We start from the raw sequence: 14954 nt of genomic DNA, 5'->3' as shown, positions 1-14954 counted from the left end.
GGTCCTCTGAAGATCTAGCTCATTCAATTCTTTTTTCAGCTAAAAAAAAATAAATCTCCAAAAGATTCCATGAAAAATAAATAAAGTATCAGATCTCACAAGCATGATCATGCTGTCACTTTCTCTGACTCTCCCAGTGTCTGGCCAGTTAAGTTTGTTATCTGAATAATCCAAATTCCAGGCCTCCAAAAAAAATCATGTGGAAGATCAACTGAAGAACATCTCTCCTAAAACCTGTTGGATCATATTGAGTGACACTAACGTATATGACAGAAACAAAGTATAACATCTACAAAAATTGAACCTATAAAGGTATTCTGAGAATTAGAGTCCAAAACAGATCAAGAGAGTGAAAACAGCTCCTTTTATACAATTAGTAAATACTTATTCATGGGTTGTTTGACCTAATATGTTCCCTGATGAATAGGCAGTGACTTGGGTTGGAAGGCACCCAAAGATCATCAAGCTCCAGCCCCGTGGCAGCAGGCAGGGCCTCCAACCTCCATATCTAATGGAGGCTGCCCATAGCCCCATCCAATGTGGCTTTGATGTACACCCAAAAACTACTTTTATTACTTCAGAATCTGTCAGTCTGCCTTCACAGCCCTGTACTGATATCCCATCATTGTTCTTGCAAGACTTCCTCATATGTTAAACTCTAGCTTAACACGTGTGGACTTCCTGCACAGACACTGTGGAAAGCAGGTAAGAAAGTAAACCTGGGAAAAGCAGGAAGTGAGCTGGAATGAGGTGAGACAAGGCTGGTGGCTTCATCACTTTAGGAAAATATGAAATTTTACTTGTAATGACGTTTCTTGATTTCTCTAGGATTGCTACCACTTTGCATTTCTATATATCATAATAACCTACACAAATTGTCCTAAAAATTATTTTTCTTGAAATTCTGCATTCTCTTTTGGTGATGTTATATTGAAACAAACTTTCAAGAATGGTCATTCTCAGTGTCAAAACCATCTTGGATGCTTCCCCAGACTGACCAGCAGATCACAATGAAGATTGGCAAGTATAACCCTTGGAAAACATTCAGTTGTTTGCATGACCCTTTTTATGCAATGCTGGCAGAACAAAAAGGTTGCATGCAGTTTGAAATCCTCTAAATTGTTGAGAAGGGGAAGAAAGGAAAAAAAGACTATTTATAAAGTTCCTAATCATGTAGAGCATAAAAGGTTTCTGCTTCATTTCTTTGTTTAATAGAGGCTTTAACATATTTTAATTTGTACCTGAGTTTTGCTGCGATTTTTCTCTGTCTTTCCTCCTTATATTTATATATTTATAAAATTCCAGTCTGCTACAAGATGAAAAACTGACAGAATCTCTGGTCAAACACAGTTGACTCATTTTACAAACAGGCAAAAAAAATCAATTCCATTTCAAAACAATGATATTTAGAGTTTTTTGTTTGGTTGTTTTAATTTTTGTGCCCTTTCACGTCAGCACTGTTGTGCAATGTCATCTTACCTTAACATTTCTAGTGGGTTGGTCTCATGCACTTGGTTGCCACACCTGGGACAGTCATTGCTGTCTTCGAAGTGCTGAACAATGCAAGTCTTACAAACTGAGGGACAAAAAAGAAAGAAAAAGAACTTAGGCCAAGATCTAAGTTGTATTCCTTGAACACAATCTAACGATGCCAGCTAACTAAGCTAACCACTTCATGTATCACAGATGAAGGAGTATTATTTTAAAGCACTAATTGCTTTACACTTATTTTTCTCAAAGCCGTAGCCAGCTCTGCAAGCTCTTTGTAAGAGAAAAGTTCACAGAAACTCTGCACCAGTTCAAAGCAGCAATGTTTGCCTTTGGACAGAAATTACAGAAAATACTTAATACTTGAATGTTATCATGAGAAAAAAAAAAAGTCACAGCCACGAAAAACTCAGAGCAACAACCTTAATTTAAAATCCAACAAAATGAAATCAAACTAAAGAAGGTGCTGCACTACTTCTGCTTTCATATGATTAATTGCAGTCTGTAGATTTTGCTGCCATTATTAAGAAAATGTAACTGGAGCTGATGAGAACAAATGCATCTACTATTATTAATGCGTTATAACACTCAGGATGGAGATAATCTCTATATTCTGTTTATTATCACTTAAAGTGAAATGAGAGCTCCGAACTCATCAGCAAATGGACTAAAAAAAATAAATGGACTGCTGCAACTGCAATATGTTTTCTGCTGAAACACTGATTTCTTTAATCAGTTACCTAAAGAACCAACATCACCACTAAAGCAAACTGGTAAGCTCTAATTATATGACAGTCTTTAAGGACAATCTTGTTGGGTTTTGGTATTTGTTTGTTTAAAGCAAATGTCACCTAATGTGCTCAGTCTGTACTTATCTGCCTTAGAATGCCCAGAAGAGTTATTATACATCAGCTGACCCTGATAATGCAATGATATTACATGTCAGCTGAGTCTGTGTAGGCGCAGGTTTTTCCAAAGTGGTTTCAAATACTGACTGAAAGGCATGAACTTCATAGCCTTGGTTGCACAGCTCAGCCTGGCTCCTGGCACTCTCCCCAAGTGAAATATCTCCAGCAGAGCTGCATACAGGGTAGATCACTGATGATCTGGTTAAAAGGAGTCCAGAAAGCTCCTATGTGCTGCCAACCAAGTCTAGTGACTGAGGCACTGCACAGCCCTGTGCAGACAGGGACCTCCAAACAGAGATGTACAAGAGCACAGTTCAGCCCTTAAGACATGAGTGCATTTCTTCTTAAACCAAAAGTGTGAAGTATTTAGCACTGGCATACAGATGAAGGAACTTGTAACCACAGAACTCTCCTTATGTCACAGAATTTTTGTAATTTGTTAAATTACTGCACCTAATTGATTTTTGCACATATGTTGCCTAACACCTCCAAAGGGCAAGAAATCCATTACAGAACGCTGAGTGTGATGTTCTGCACCAACAAGATTTCTTTACTTTTTCTATATACTTTTTGTATCTAATAGCCTGAAAAAACACATCACATTGCCTCTCACCTGTAGCTGGATAGCAGGGTGCTTGATCCCCTGAGGTCAACCAAGTGACACAGGTAGCAATCATAGGCACTGACGAAGCAGCATCACTTTTCCTAAGTCACGCTTTTTGAACAAGACATAATGCACTGCAAAAACATACACTGGGGCGCAAATAGAAGCCCAAGTGTCCAGACCTGAATTACTTGCAAATAGCCGACACCATTTGAGTCTGTATAATGGACACAGACAGATTTTCATGGCCAAACAACATAACCCAATACCCTCCAAAAACCTTCTTGCCCACCTTCAAATGTGGGTTACTATAATTTTACTTTTTTGATACATTGTGTAGTACTAAAGATTGTCCCCCCAGAAACGGCTCCAGAACATGGAAAGTCATTTGAATTGGAAAAAGAAACAAAAAATAAGCAACACCCAATAATGTTGAAGAATACAAATTCTGATATATTGTTCAGGAGAAAGGTAGGATGAAATGAGCTTGTCTTTCTGAAACAGGGACTTCCAGCACAAAGTCATTATTTCATCTTGCTAGTCTTCAGCAAGCAGAAACAAGCCTACCACTAAAAAGGCCTGTTCTGAACAACTGATGGGAAAAGAGAAAGAGTACACAATGCGGCATAAAACTTAATGGAGAAGGCTAATTAATTAATAGTAATGTGCGCTGTACTCCCTATAGAAAAGTGAGAAATATTTCAAACACAGGACCATTTGGAGACATTTATATTATGCAAGAGTTTTTAGAGAAGATAGACTAGAAAATGAAATATTGCCAGAACTGCAATAATAAACATTGCTGAAAACTAGAACTTTCCTGCTTGCTAACAAAGGAGGTGCCTTCTTCCTAATAATAATAATACAAAAATCAGGAGATTTTGAGTGCATAATTCTTACATAATTAGTGAAGCAAACAACACCAAAGCAAATACATGTAGATAACAGGTCTAGGGATGCAGTAAGTCAAAGGTCTAAAAAAGATGAGCCCATTAAGCCACAAATCAAAGATAATAAAAAGTCTGAAACAAAAGTCCCAGGATAAGCATTTCCCAGATGATTTGAATGAGAATCTAAATAACCTTACTTTGCCCAGTTTTCACAGGGAATCTGAATGCTATTGTCAGCGGAGCTCTTCAAATGCAGCACGTGGTATCTCAATCATGGCACCTATACTGTGTTGAAGATGGAGGTTATATTCTGCCTTGGACAGAAGCAGATGTACCAGCTATTGGCAGGAGATGACAATTCTGGTAATAACTACAAGGTTAAGAATCTTCTGCTATCCCAGAAATTCCATTAATTGGTGAATTTCAATTTAAACATTATTTAAAAGCTGAGAAGCTGGTATGATGATGAAATCATTAAGCCTAACACAGTCATAAATAATGGCCGCATGGAAATTCAACCGAAAGTCACTGTGGTAAGCAACATGAGGGTTTGGTTTATTCTAGACCTTTTCTGACTTGATTTCACAGAAACTGAGCTAGAGATAACTGTTTCAATGGAGAACAGCAAGTGAGAAAATTTCTGTTCTGCTATTCCTCGTCAAACACTTTCTGAGAGAATATAACAGCCTTGAAAGCCACATGGGTCCAAGGAAGACACTAATAAACAATAAAAGCTCAGTGTGAGAGGTCTTGGAGTAGAACACACACTGAAACATCATAGAGAACTATGAATTGTAAGCCAAACCTACATGGATGTATTCCCTACCCCAAACAAAGATAAAGAGCTGGACCAAGTATTTGCGCAGTCAACACAAATCATGAGGTCATCTTGTACCACAAAAAAACCACGACACTGAAACTGTAAATCAATGACGTGGTTTCCACATGCTTTTTGGTAGGTTACAGTGATGGTGAATAGGCAGAAGAAAGCAGTTTAACCAACATCTGCGCAGTCTGAAGAATTTTGAGGTTCGTGCAGTGAAACGAGGACCTGTATTTCCTGACTATACTATGACAGTTCAGATGAGCCATAATAAAACCTAAACTCAAAGAAGGTTATTCATTACATCTGATATAAAGTATTTGTGTGACATATGCTAATTGACTGGCGACTATAACATACTACACAATGCTGCATTTCCCAGTACAGAGCTATCTGGTTTACACATTCTTTTAGATCTTTGTACCCAGCTGTAAAATACACATACAAGTGTCAGGACTGTACTGTATGTCATCTTACACTAAAAAGGGGCAACGCCTGGTGCACCCATGGATACTGTTTACTGAGAAGAGGGTATCTTTAAAATATTGATCACCAAGGAACCCAAATAAAAGTTATATACTGCATTTTTCTTCTAGATATCCCACAAGAAAAAGTTTTATTAGTTAAATATGGGATAAATTCTTTGTTAGAATTGTTTGAATTCTTCCAAGAATGTCCTTTCTCAAATTTAAGCACTCCTTCAGCCAGGGAGGAAAGGAAGAATGCAGTATACACACAGCTAGTGGAATATCAAACTCATCCCAGTGATGGCACGGACACGTAACAAGTACTTAATTAGCTACCTTAAAAATGCATTAAAAGCACTTACTTTGAGCAAAGTCTCTTCACAAAACCAGGACAAAATCCTTTAATATACTTAACTGCCCTTCTCAGAAAATAAGACACATGAGACTACTGTGCTATTAATTACAGTTATCAAACATAGTCAGGTGGGTTTCCTTCTGCTAGAAAGCAGAGAACATTTGAAATCTCTTTCAAGGTAAGACAGACCTGCAAAGCTGCTCCATGCCATTTACAGGAGCTGCTGCAGGACAAGGAGCACAGAAGTAGCTCAGCTTGCTTGTCTGAGGGTGGGAAGCTTTGCTGCAGTAAAGTTCATTTGGGATCTCCTTGTGAGAGCACTAGGTTTTTTGGAGCATACAGCAACACTTGAAAAGCACTAAAATTTATACTGAAATTTTTATCTCTGGGTGTTTTCCAGATTGAAGAGCATTTCCACAGTTCCTAGATTGTACCGGTTGACAATTTCTCAACTCAAATGCTAGAGAGGCCAGGTAGGAGTAACGCATCACTTCATCTCCTCATAAACAATGAAAACCTGGCGAGGAATGCAGCCATGTGTGGCAGCCTGCCTTGCAGTGACAAGACAACTGATTCTGAGGAAGGCTCCGAAGTTAAACAGCAGCTAGGATTCCGAACCTCAGGAAATGTTTGAGCACCTTCCAGTCTGAATTCCCAAGGAGGCTATCATTAGAAAGAGAAGTACTCAGGAGGGCTGGCTGTTTTTTAAATGAAATTAATTTAGATGTCAAGAGCTAAGCAGCCTACTGTATAGGGAATTTTGTCAGAACTTCCTGGGACACAAGAACTGCTTAGTGTATAAGCTTCATAATTAATATGCAAAAAGAGAACTTATTAGAAATGGACTTAGGGATGGGAAACAAATGAACATAAAATCACTGCTCAGGCACTTAGGGATCAAATCAGGAAGGCCAATGCACGGCCAGAGCTAAAGCTAATGAGAGACTTAGAGGGGACTCTGCAAGTAGGCCAGTGGCTGTATGAAGCTCATAGAAAACATGGGCCAGCCAATGAATGAAGAAGACAATTCAGGAATAGGTAACATCAAAAGGTCTGAAGTCCTCAATGTCTTTTTTGCCTTCAGAGGCAGAGGCTGAAATCAGATGTCCAAGTGTACCAGAATGATTTAGGAAGGAAAGGGATGACCGGAAGCCAGGAAGCAGCAGGGCAGGGCCTACATAAAAAACTGGATGTATTCAAATCCATGGAGTAGGTAGGATTCATTACGCTGAAAGCTACCTTTCTAATCACAGTGGGTACAGCGGATGTCTGCCTGACTGGAAAAGGGCAGTGTGTTATGCTCAGCTTTAAGAAGGACAAGAAGGATGGCTGGGGCAACTACAGCTAAATAGCCTCCCCTAACTCCCAGGAAAGACAACAGAACATGTCATGTCCCTTGGAATCAATGTCCTACTATTAGAGGAACAAAAAGGCGACTAGGAGTAGTCAACACAGATTTATCAAAAGGAATGAAGAGGTGAGTTTGTAGAATAATGCGTTATTCTTCCAGTGTTGTAAGCATTTCCTTCCCAACAAATGCAGGAAAATTCATACCACTGATGCCTATGTTGTATTTAATCTTTCCAGTAAATAGTGAAACAGTGGAGCTCAGTTGCCTGTCCAACATCCACAAAAATTTCATCAGAAACACTACATTTAAAAAGGCACACATTTCTCAACACAGAACTTCACTGCTTAACATTTTTCAGTAAACACAGATGTTAATTAACCACTAACTGATTTGATTACTGTTCATCACATTAGTTACTATGATTGCTAGAGCACATCTATGTCAATATACACTTGCCATCTTTCCCATAGAAATAAACCACATTCCCAACATCTCAAGAGTTTAATTTGCTTCTTAAACTGTTCATATCTGCAGTTTTGAATCACTTGTACAGTTTCAAACTACAGCAACGAGCAGCACAAGACAAGCACCAAAGGAGAGTTAAAGCTATTAGAATCTGTGGTAACTATTTGGCTGTGGCTGAAAAATCCTACCTATGTGTCAAATAAATAAATAAAGATTCTAAAAGACTGAAGTGTGAATTAATTCCTCACAGTACGCTCTGGGATTCTGCAACATACGTATCACCTCTTCCTCTACAGGCATAAGGCTTTTCTATCAACATTTGAAGCTTTTTTAATTCTTTCCCAACACTGTAAGCATCATATATTGGTAACTAACCATTACCAAAACTCAACACCTTCTTTCTTGCATGTCTACTTAGTGATCCAAACACAGGACACCTTCTGAAAGAGGAGACCTGTGGATCTACCTGGAAGCTCAGAGAGCTTCACTCGCACTAACCAGCTGCAGAACTGGGAGCAGGCACTAACAGAGCTGTCTCAGTGAACAGAGTGAATAAAAGCAGCAGATGCTGCTGGAAGAAAACACTCCTTCTGCCATTATTGTTTTGTAATGGGAATGAAAGTAAATAAACAAACATATTATCTGAACAGAAAGATTCCGTAATAATAACAAGGTGTTTTTTTGTTGTTTTTTATGTTTGGAGTCTGAGACGATTTCAGATACAACACTTTTGCTTCATCCCAACTTTTTAAAAGTTACCACTGTTCATTAAACTTCAGCCATTAAAAATGCTAACAATAAAAGATTACCTAATGCTGGAAGTTTTCCATTTTCTTTAAAGGGAAAGATTAACAGTAACAGCTAATATAGCTCTCTCCCATTTCATTTCAAAATGCTATCAGGATGCTCTTCTTAACTTTTTTCCTCCTGCAGTTAAGTTGTTCACCAAACAACCCAAACCAGAAGAGCTGTATAACATTTAGCTGATACTAGACTTGGGAAAAATCTGTTCAAAATCAGTTTTCCTCAGAAAGTAAGCTAATAATAAGAACACTGTAGTGGTAAACAATGATGTCTCTGCACTACGAACAACACATAGGAATGACAGGTTTTAATTATTTAAGTTTTTGATATCCTGGTGACCAGAACATACAGGGCTTTGGCTTAAAAACAGCACTGCATCAAAAGTAAAAGATGGGGAAATGCTAGGGCATGGCTTTGAACCGGTCTTTACTATAGGTTTCAAAAGGGGAAGATTACCAGAAAACACACAGTTCCTCTAACTCTTTTCTGGAGAATTCCAATTTTTATTTGGAAATACTCCAAACTGTCAAGGAGGTCCAAGCAAGCTATTTTATATTCAAGAATACATTTAAAAAACTTAAGTGTGCAAGCAATTCCACTGGGCCTGAAAGGACCACTGATACATCCAGCATCATTCATACACAAATGTTTTAGAAACATTTGGAGCAGAAGACAACCTGAACAATCTCTTCTGAGTCAGTTTCAGAGAGGTCTACTCCCTAAGTAAGCATTCTGCCAACTTGCAACTACTTCTACTCACTGTGCCATGGAGAGCACTACAGAGTTAGGTGAGTTAGGCCCAACCCAAGTTGCTGCGTGCACTGTGGTACACCAACAGCTGCACTGCTTCAGTTTCAAAGCGGTGCAGCTCCATCGTCAGAGTACCACACCCCATCAGTAGTCTGGTTCTGAGCAGGCTGTGGTGACACACGTGTGTGCCGTACCCAGCACCACCGCCCTGCTCAGGGGGGAGGAAAGGGGCATCTTCACCCTACGAGATGCTGAGGAGAGCATCCACAGCGGTACCCAAGTGGCAGAGAGGTACAACCTAACAGCAATAACAGAGCAATCCATGCAGTGCACCACCAGCAGACAAAGCGCTGCATGGAGGTCCAAAGAGACATCAGCTGAAACTTGCAGGGGTGCCACTTACAAAGGACGGATGTATTGCAAGGTACTTACAGGTGTGGAGGCACTCCGTGACCGTGGTGGGCTTGATGAGATAACCTTTGCAGATGTAACAGGTGATATGAGGATTGAAATCTTTCACCAAGTGCTTCCTCTGAGCAGCCATTCGTGGGGCAGGACAGGCTGTCGGAGTGCCGGGGGTTCAGGGAGCGGATCTGCGAGGTGATGCCGCCGGCCGTTCAGGAGCGCTGCGGTGCCGCTCTGCGCTGCGGGACTTTTCCAGGCATTTGCTGGCGGTGCGGGAGCTCTCAGGGGGCCGTGGCTCGTACCTCCCGCCGCGGCGTCAGGCGAGCCATGTCGGGACCTACAGCACACGTGGAGGCAGAGCCGCGTGAGCCGGCAGTGCGGGCCGACGCCCGCTGACACGCGTCGCCATCGGCCTGCCGGGTGCGCGGGTCGCCGTTTATGTAACCGCGGCGGTCGCTCTCCCAGCCGAGTCCCGGCCCGGCCCCGCCGCCCTCCCTGGGCTCCGGCCGCCGCGGGGTGACAGGTGCAGCTCCCTCCCGCCCCGCCGGAGCTCCCGGCCGTCTCGCCGCCCGCCCGGCCCCGAGGAGGCACGACGCGCTCCGCAGGCCTCGCCGGGCCCCCGCGGGGAGGAGCCGTGCCCTTCCTGCCCCCCCCCCTTAATACCCCCCCTCCTCCCCGCCGCTCTCCGGACGGGGCGCCCCGGCTGCGGGCGGTCTCTCCTCGCTCAGCCCGAACTCTCGTCCCGTCCCGCCCGCGGCGTCCCCCCCCCGACCCCCGCCGTACCTGGCGGAGCCCCGCGGCCTCGGGCGGACGGCCGCCCAGCGAAAGAGAAAGGGAAACGGCGTGCGCCACCCGCCCCCTCCGAGCGCTCCCTCCCTCCTTCCCTCCCCGCCGGCTGCCGCGGCCGGTCCCAGGGCGGGCGGGACGGGCGCGCAGGCGCTGCTCCTCGGCCGAGCCCTGCTGCGCCACCGCCCGCAGCGCCGCGCCGGGAGCCGCCTGCAGCCCCGAACGGCCCCGCGGGCAGCGGCTCCATAGGGCTCCATAGGTAAGAGCCGCAGCGGGGCTGTCGACTCGGCGGCACCTGGCTGCCCTGCTCCGGCTATCGCGTTCTTAAAGGTCCTTAAAGGCAACCTCAGCTTCTGCCCGTGGGAAAGTGACGCTTCGGACCCTTTCCCTGCCCCTCGCCTTCCTTCTCTCGAACTTTCACGGAAAAACAGTGAAGCGCCGGACCAAGTTAGGCCCGCCGCCCGAAAGCAGATAGACGTGTGCCCCCGCCACCAACCAGCCGGGGAAACGCTAAGCACGCGTGGGAGCTGTGTCCGTGCTCAAAGCCGTCCGCTTTCTGACCCCTGCTCCTAGCAGCGCTCCGGCACCAGGGAATTCTTCAAAAACCAAAGTGGCCTTAAAGGTCTTTTTCTATTGCGGTAGCTCTAGAAAATGTTAACGCTCGTTCTAACGCTAAAGACAACAATACATGGAGGCATTTCCTCTGTTAGCTCAGACGCCCTCGCCCTGCCTGACACCGCGCTTGGTCCATTCTGCAGCGGGATGCTCCGTTCGGGTCCCCTCCCCTCGGTTCCTGCCCCGGGCCGTGCCCTCCAGCGCCCACCTGCCAGGCCGGGCTGAGGCCAGGAAGGTGTTGTCATTAATGTTTCAGTGCCACGGTGAATGCGCGACAAAGCGGGCGGCACTGACATGAAATGAGGACATCGAGGGTATTCCTGCTTGAAAGCCGAAACTGTGCAAAGCGCTGTCCTAAAGGTGGCAAGATCATTGTTAAGGGAACACTGCTCCTTTGAAAGCACAGCTTGTGAAGCATGTTACTAGGAGAGAATATAAATTCTTCTTCATGTAAACATTTTACTTAGCAAAAGGGAATATTTTAGTCAGCAGTTGCATTCTGGCAGTTTAGCAGAAGTTGACAATTTCAGAATGAGCACGAGCAACCCAGCTTGGACGACATGCACATTTATAACAAACATCTGCCAGTGTTCTCCTGACTGTTTCAACATGACTGTGGCCGATAGGACTTGCTTTAAAAATAAACTGGATTCTAAGTTAAAGATTTCAAAACGTGTTTTTATCAAATCTCACTATTGGGGAAAAAAAAAAAAAGACAAAAGACTTTTCTAAACAAATTTATCAGCAAGGCTCATGTTTACACAATAACGGATACACAATGTTCTAACCAGGCACACTAAAAACACAGTCCTGTCTCTAATCTGTCATGCAGCCCATACAGCAATAACTGTGCAGCAGTCGAGGTGCTGGGAGATGTGCTCCATTGGCATGGATTCCCACACACCATTCCAAAACAGCACCAGTCACATCCCAGGCAGAGGGCAAATGACACACTCTTGCTCCATCTCCCTAAAATTTAAGAGGTCGGCCCTGCTGGTACCAGGCTGTATTTACGAGGTGCTGAGTGCTTTTAACTCTGAAAACAAGGCTGAGGCACTTAGCACCTTTCAAGACCGCAGCATAAAGCAGAAATGAGAAGCACTGTGAAAGAAGCTCTTATTTCATTATGTGAGGAAAGTAGTGCAACAAAAATCTTTAGATACTTGTTCTTACTTTACATTGGGAGGAAAGAAAACACGTTAATAAATGCTTATGAATTTATTGTTATTTCAAAAGTAGTTAACTCCCAGCATTGCATCTACTAGGTGCAGTAAAAGCACTGAGCCATGGAACTGATGTGAGCACCTGGATTTACTTAGCACAGTTAGAAGGTAATGGTGCAGTGTTTGAATCAAAGTGGTCTCAGGTTAAGAGGGAAACAAAATAAATGGAGCTAGTTCTGGTTAGTATGTATTGTATATTTACAGCAGCAAATATGCTACAGAGCGCACTACAGCCTTCAACACAGTGATGAAAACACAGCTCTCGTTTCTCTGTGCGTCTTAAACCTGACTTCACTGTTGACTGACTTGTACTCACTGTCCTCTAACACAGTATTTATATACATAAATCTATTAAGCCCTTCTTTACACACACACACAAGGTTTATGTCTAAGCATTATTGAAGAAGAGTGGTTTATTGAAAGCCTCGAACAACTGCTGAATCATCCCAATGCAAAACAAAGTAATTCTTTACATTTGATATGAATAAAGTGCATATTTAAAAGAACACACAAGAACTTGAAAACTCCGGGCACTTCATTATTTTTACTCATTAATGCAACTCTGACATTTTCGAGAATTATCTCCACAGTTGATGGGAGTTTTAAGACTTTCAAAACTTGAAAGCATCACAGAATTGCTCAGCTTGGAAGAGATGTAAGGCAAGCAGGGCCAGCTACAGACAGCTGTTCAGGGCTGCATCCAGTCAGGTTTAGAGTTTCCCCACAGGCAGAAACTCCACAGTCACTCGGGGTGACCTATTCCGATAACCGACCACTCTCTTAGAAAAGCATTCTATTGTGTTCAGATGGAATTTCAGGTGCCCTATCAGTGAAGGCAACAAAGAACAGTTTGACTTGCTCATCTTCATTCCCTCCAATGTTTATACCCATTGTTAAGGTATCCCAGAACCTTCTCTTCACCAGGGGGTGCAGGCCCAGTGCTCTCAGCCTCTCTTCATACAAAAGTTGCTCCAGCCCCTTATTCATCTTTGTGGCCCTGTGCTGGACTCTTCCCATATCTTCGTTGTACTGAAGGGCCTGGGCCTGGACACACCGCTCCAGATATGCTCTCACAGATGCTGAGAAGAAAGGATCACCTTTCTTGACTTGCTGGCAGCTTAAGTGAAATCACCATATATTTACTTAGGTATGAAAACGAGATCTAACATACTGGCATTATTTCCAAAGCAGTTCTTCCATCTAGTTTAGAGTCTTGCATAATACAAACCAGTATTTTTTCCACACATAACTGAGTTTTGGTGACAAAAGGCAGAGGGGAGTTTGCTTTGAACCACTGGAGACTGCAGCAGCAGGAAGGACACTAGATGTGCATCCATTTGTTTAGGCACCCCGTTTCAAAGCAGTGATCTGAGATGGGGTTAGAAACTGTTAGCAACTGAAATACTGATGGTATCCTTAATCTCTCCCGGTTTTGTCTTATGGCAGACTACAGTTTCAGTGGACTTTGATCTCCTATACATCATCTTTAGTTTCCTACAGGATACTGAAAAAATGTTTTGTGGCTTGTGGTATGCTCTGTAGAGTGAAATGGAGGAGGCATTATTTCACAGTTGTCTGTGATTGTGGGAAACCACAGAATGACCAAAGTAGTCCTTTATAATCCTGTGTTTCATATAAACTCACAGCCATTCTGTGTAAAGTTGAAGCAAGTGAAGCTGTTATCAAAATGGGTGACCTTTAAGACATAATTTGAAATGACCCACATCAGATGTAAATCAGTTGCTCTCTGTGCACGACAAATAATTACTCTTCTGGTTTCTGATGGCCAGCTATTTCATTTCCACTGCTTGCTAATCTTCCTCTGAACTCATGGCATTAACTATATGTATTGCCATTGCTACTACTACTGTGTACTCTCAAATACTTCTTTGCCTACACTGCTGTCTGACTATATGCTTCTTCCCATTCAGCTTCCTTCTACTCTGCTCTCTACAAGAGAATCAAGTGTTTATTCTGCAGCTTTTCAGAGAAAAGCAGCTCAGGAATTAATCCTACCTCAAGTCTCCCTACTACTGCACAACAGTGAAAAGAGACAACAGTATCGGTCCATGAAAATCAGTGACTTTATCAGGAAAACTGAAGCAATGTAACATGCATAGGGCAGTCTGAACATGGCTGCTGTTTGCACAAGCAGGACTGTGTGTCCTCTGTAAACGTCCAGGATATGTTGGTCATGTTGGTCATTCTCCCTATACATAACCTTTGAGGCACAAAGTAGCTCTCTTTCAGTATAATTGTTCATTTTAAGTTTTCTGATCAGTTCTTTCCCACAATACTTCCTAATGGCTATTTGCTATATTTTGACTTTTAATCCATTTTTCAGCCAGCATTATGTTTCTTCCACTCTATACTGCATTGTACATTTGCTATCATACATATATTTTACTGTTTTCAGTATTTGTTCCCTGAATCTATCAAAGCCACTCACACCATCATATTCCACAGCTCAACTAAGCAATCACATAAAATGTTCAAATGCCTTTAAAAGAGTCTCATCTTTCAGTCTCTGAGAGATGGCAAACAAACTGTAAAAACCCTCCAATGGCTCCCGCTAAAATTGTTACTAACAGATTTTGTTTCTTACAGTTGAAAGCTGGCAGGAATGCAAATCAAATTGTATCACACATGTCAAACAGCTTCACAATTATGCAATCAACTTGCACTGCAAATTAAAAACAAGACTTGCTACTAGATCTTAAGTCAAAACAAATTTAAAACTCCAATAAGCTCAGCAAAAGAAATCCTTGAGAAAGCTCCTCATGCTGGTTATAATGGCAGAACCAGCAAATAAAGACCCAAAAGCAATAGAGAAGGAACAACCAAATTTCTTCATGATTTACAAAACAAATGAACGATATTCAAGATGTCTCAGGGTTTGTTAAGTAAGTGAAGCATCCTATTTCAATTGATTTCGACAGGAGTTCTGTTTCCAGTCCTTACAAGAATAAAACCTTTAACTCAATAACGTGTTATTGGATGGACTACATTTCATTTGCACT

The 14954-nt window shown here is 42.6% G+C and overlaps 1 protein-coding gene across 6 annotated transcripts in view; it reads right to left on the bottom strand.

Annotated features, from left to right (window-relative positions):
- Positions 1-14954, bottom strand: part of PCGF5 (polycomb group ring finger 5) — a 54421-nt gene that overhangs the window by 19420 nt on the left and 20047 nt on the right. For 4 of the 6 annotated variants that reach the window (XM_015866877.1, XM_015866872.1, XM_015866878.1 and 1 more), the window contains exons 1-3: positions 10094-10223; positions 9338-9647; positions 1480-1576 (exon numbers count right to left, since the gene is read on the bottom strand). In XM_015866877.1, the coding sequence (XP_015722363.1) occupies positions 1480-1576; positions 9338-9449 (209 nt within the window). In that variant the 5' untranslated portion in view covers positions 9450-9647; positions 10094-10223. Of the gene's footprint in view, positions 1-1479; positions 1577-9337; positions 9648-10093; positions 10224-14954 lie in introns of those variants that run through there. The other 2 variants (XM_015866873.1, XM_015866874.1) reach the window with 1 other exon arrangement.

The sequence above is a fragment of the Coturnix japonica genome, chromosome 6, assembly GCF_001577835.2.
Source record: "Coturnix japonica isolate 7356 chromosome 6, Coturnix japonica 2.1, whole genome shotgun sequence".
Classification (NCBI taxonomy): Eukaryota; Metazoa; Chordata; class Aves; order Galliformes; family Phasianidae; genus Coturnix; species Coturnix japonica.
Note: the sequence above shows the minus strand (reverse complement) of the source record. Positions and strands in the feature narration are given on the sequence as shown.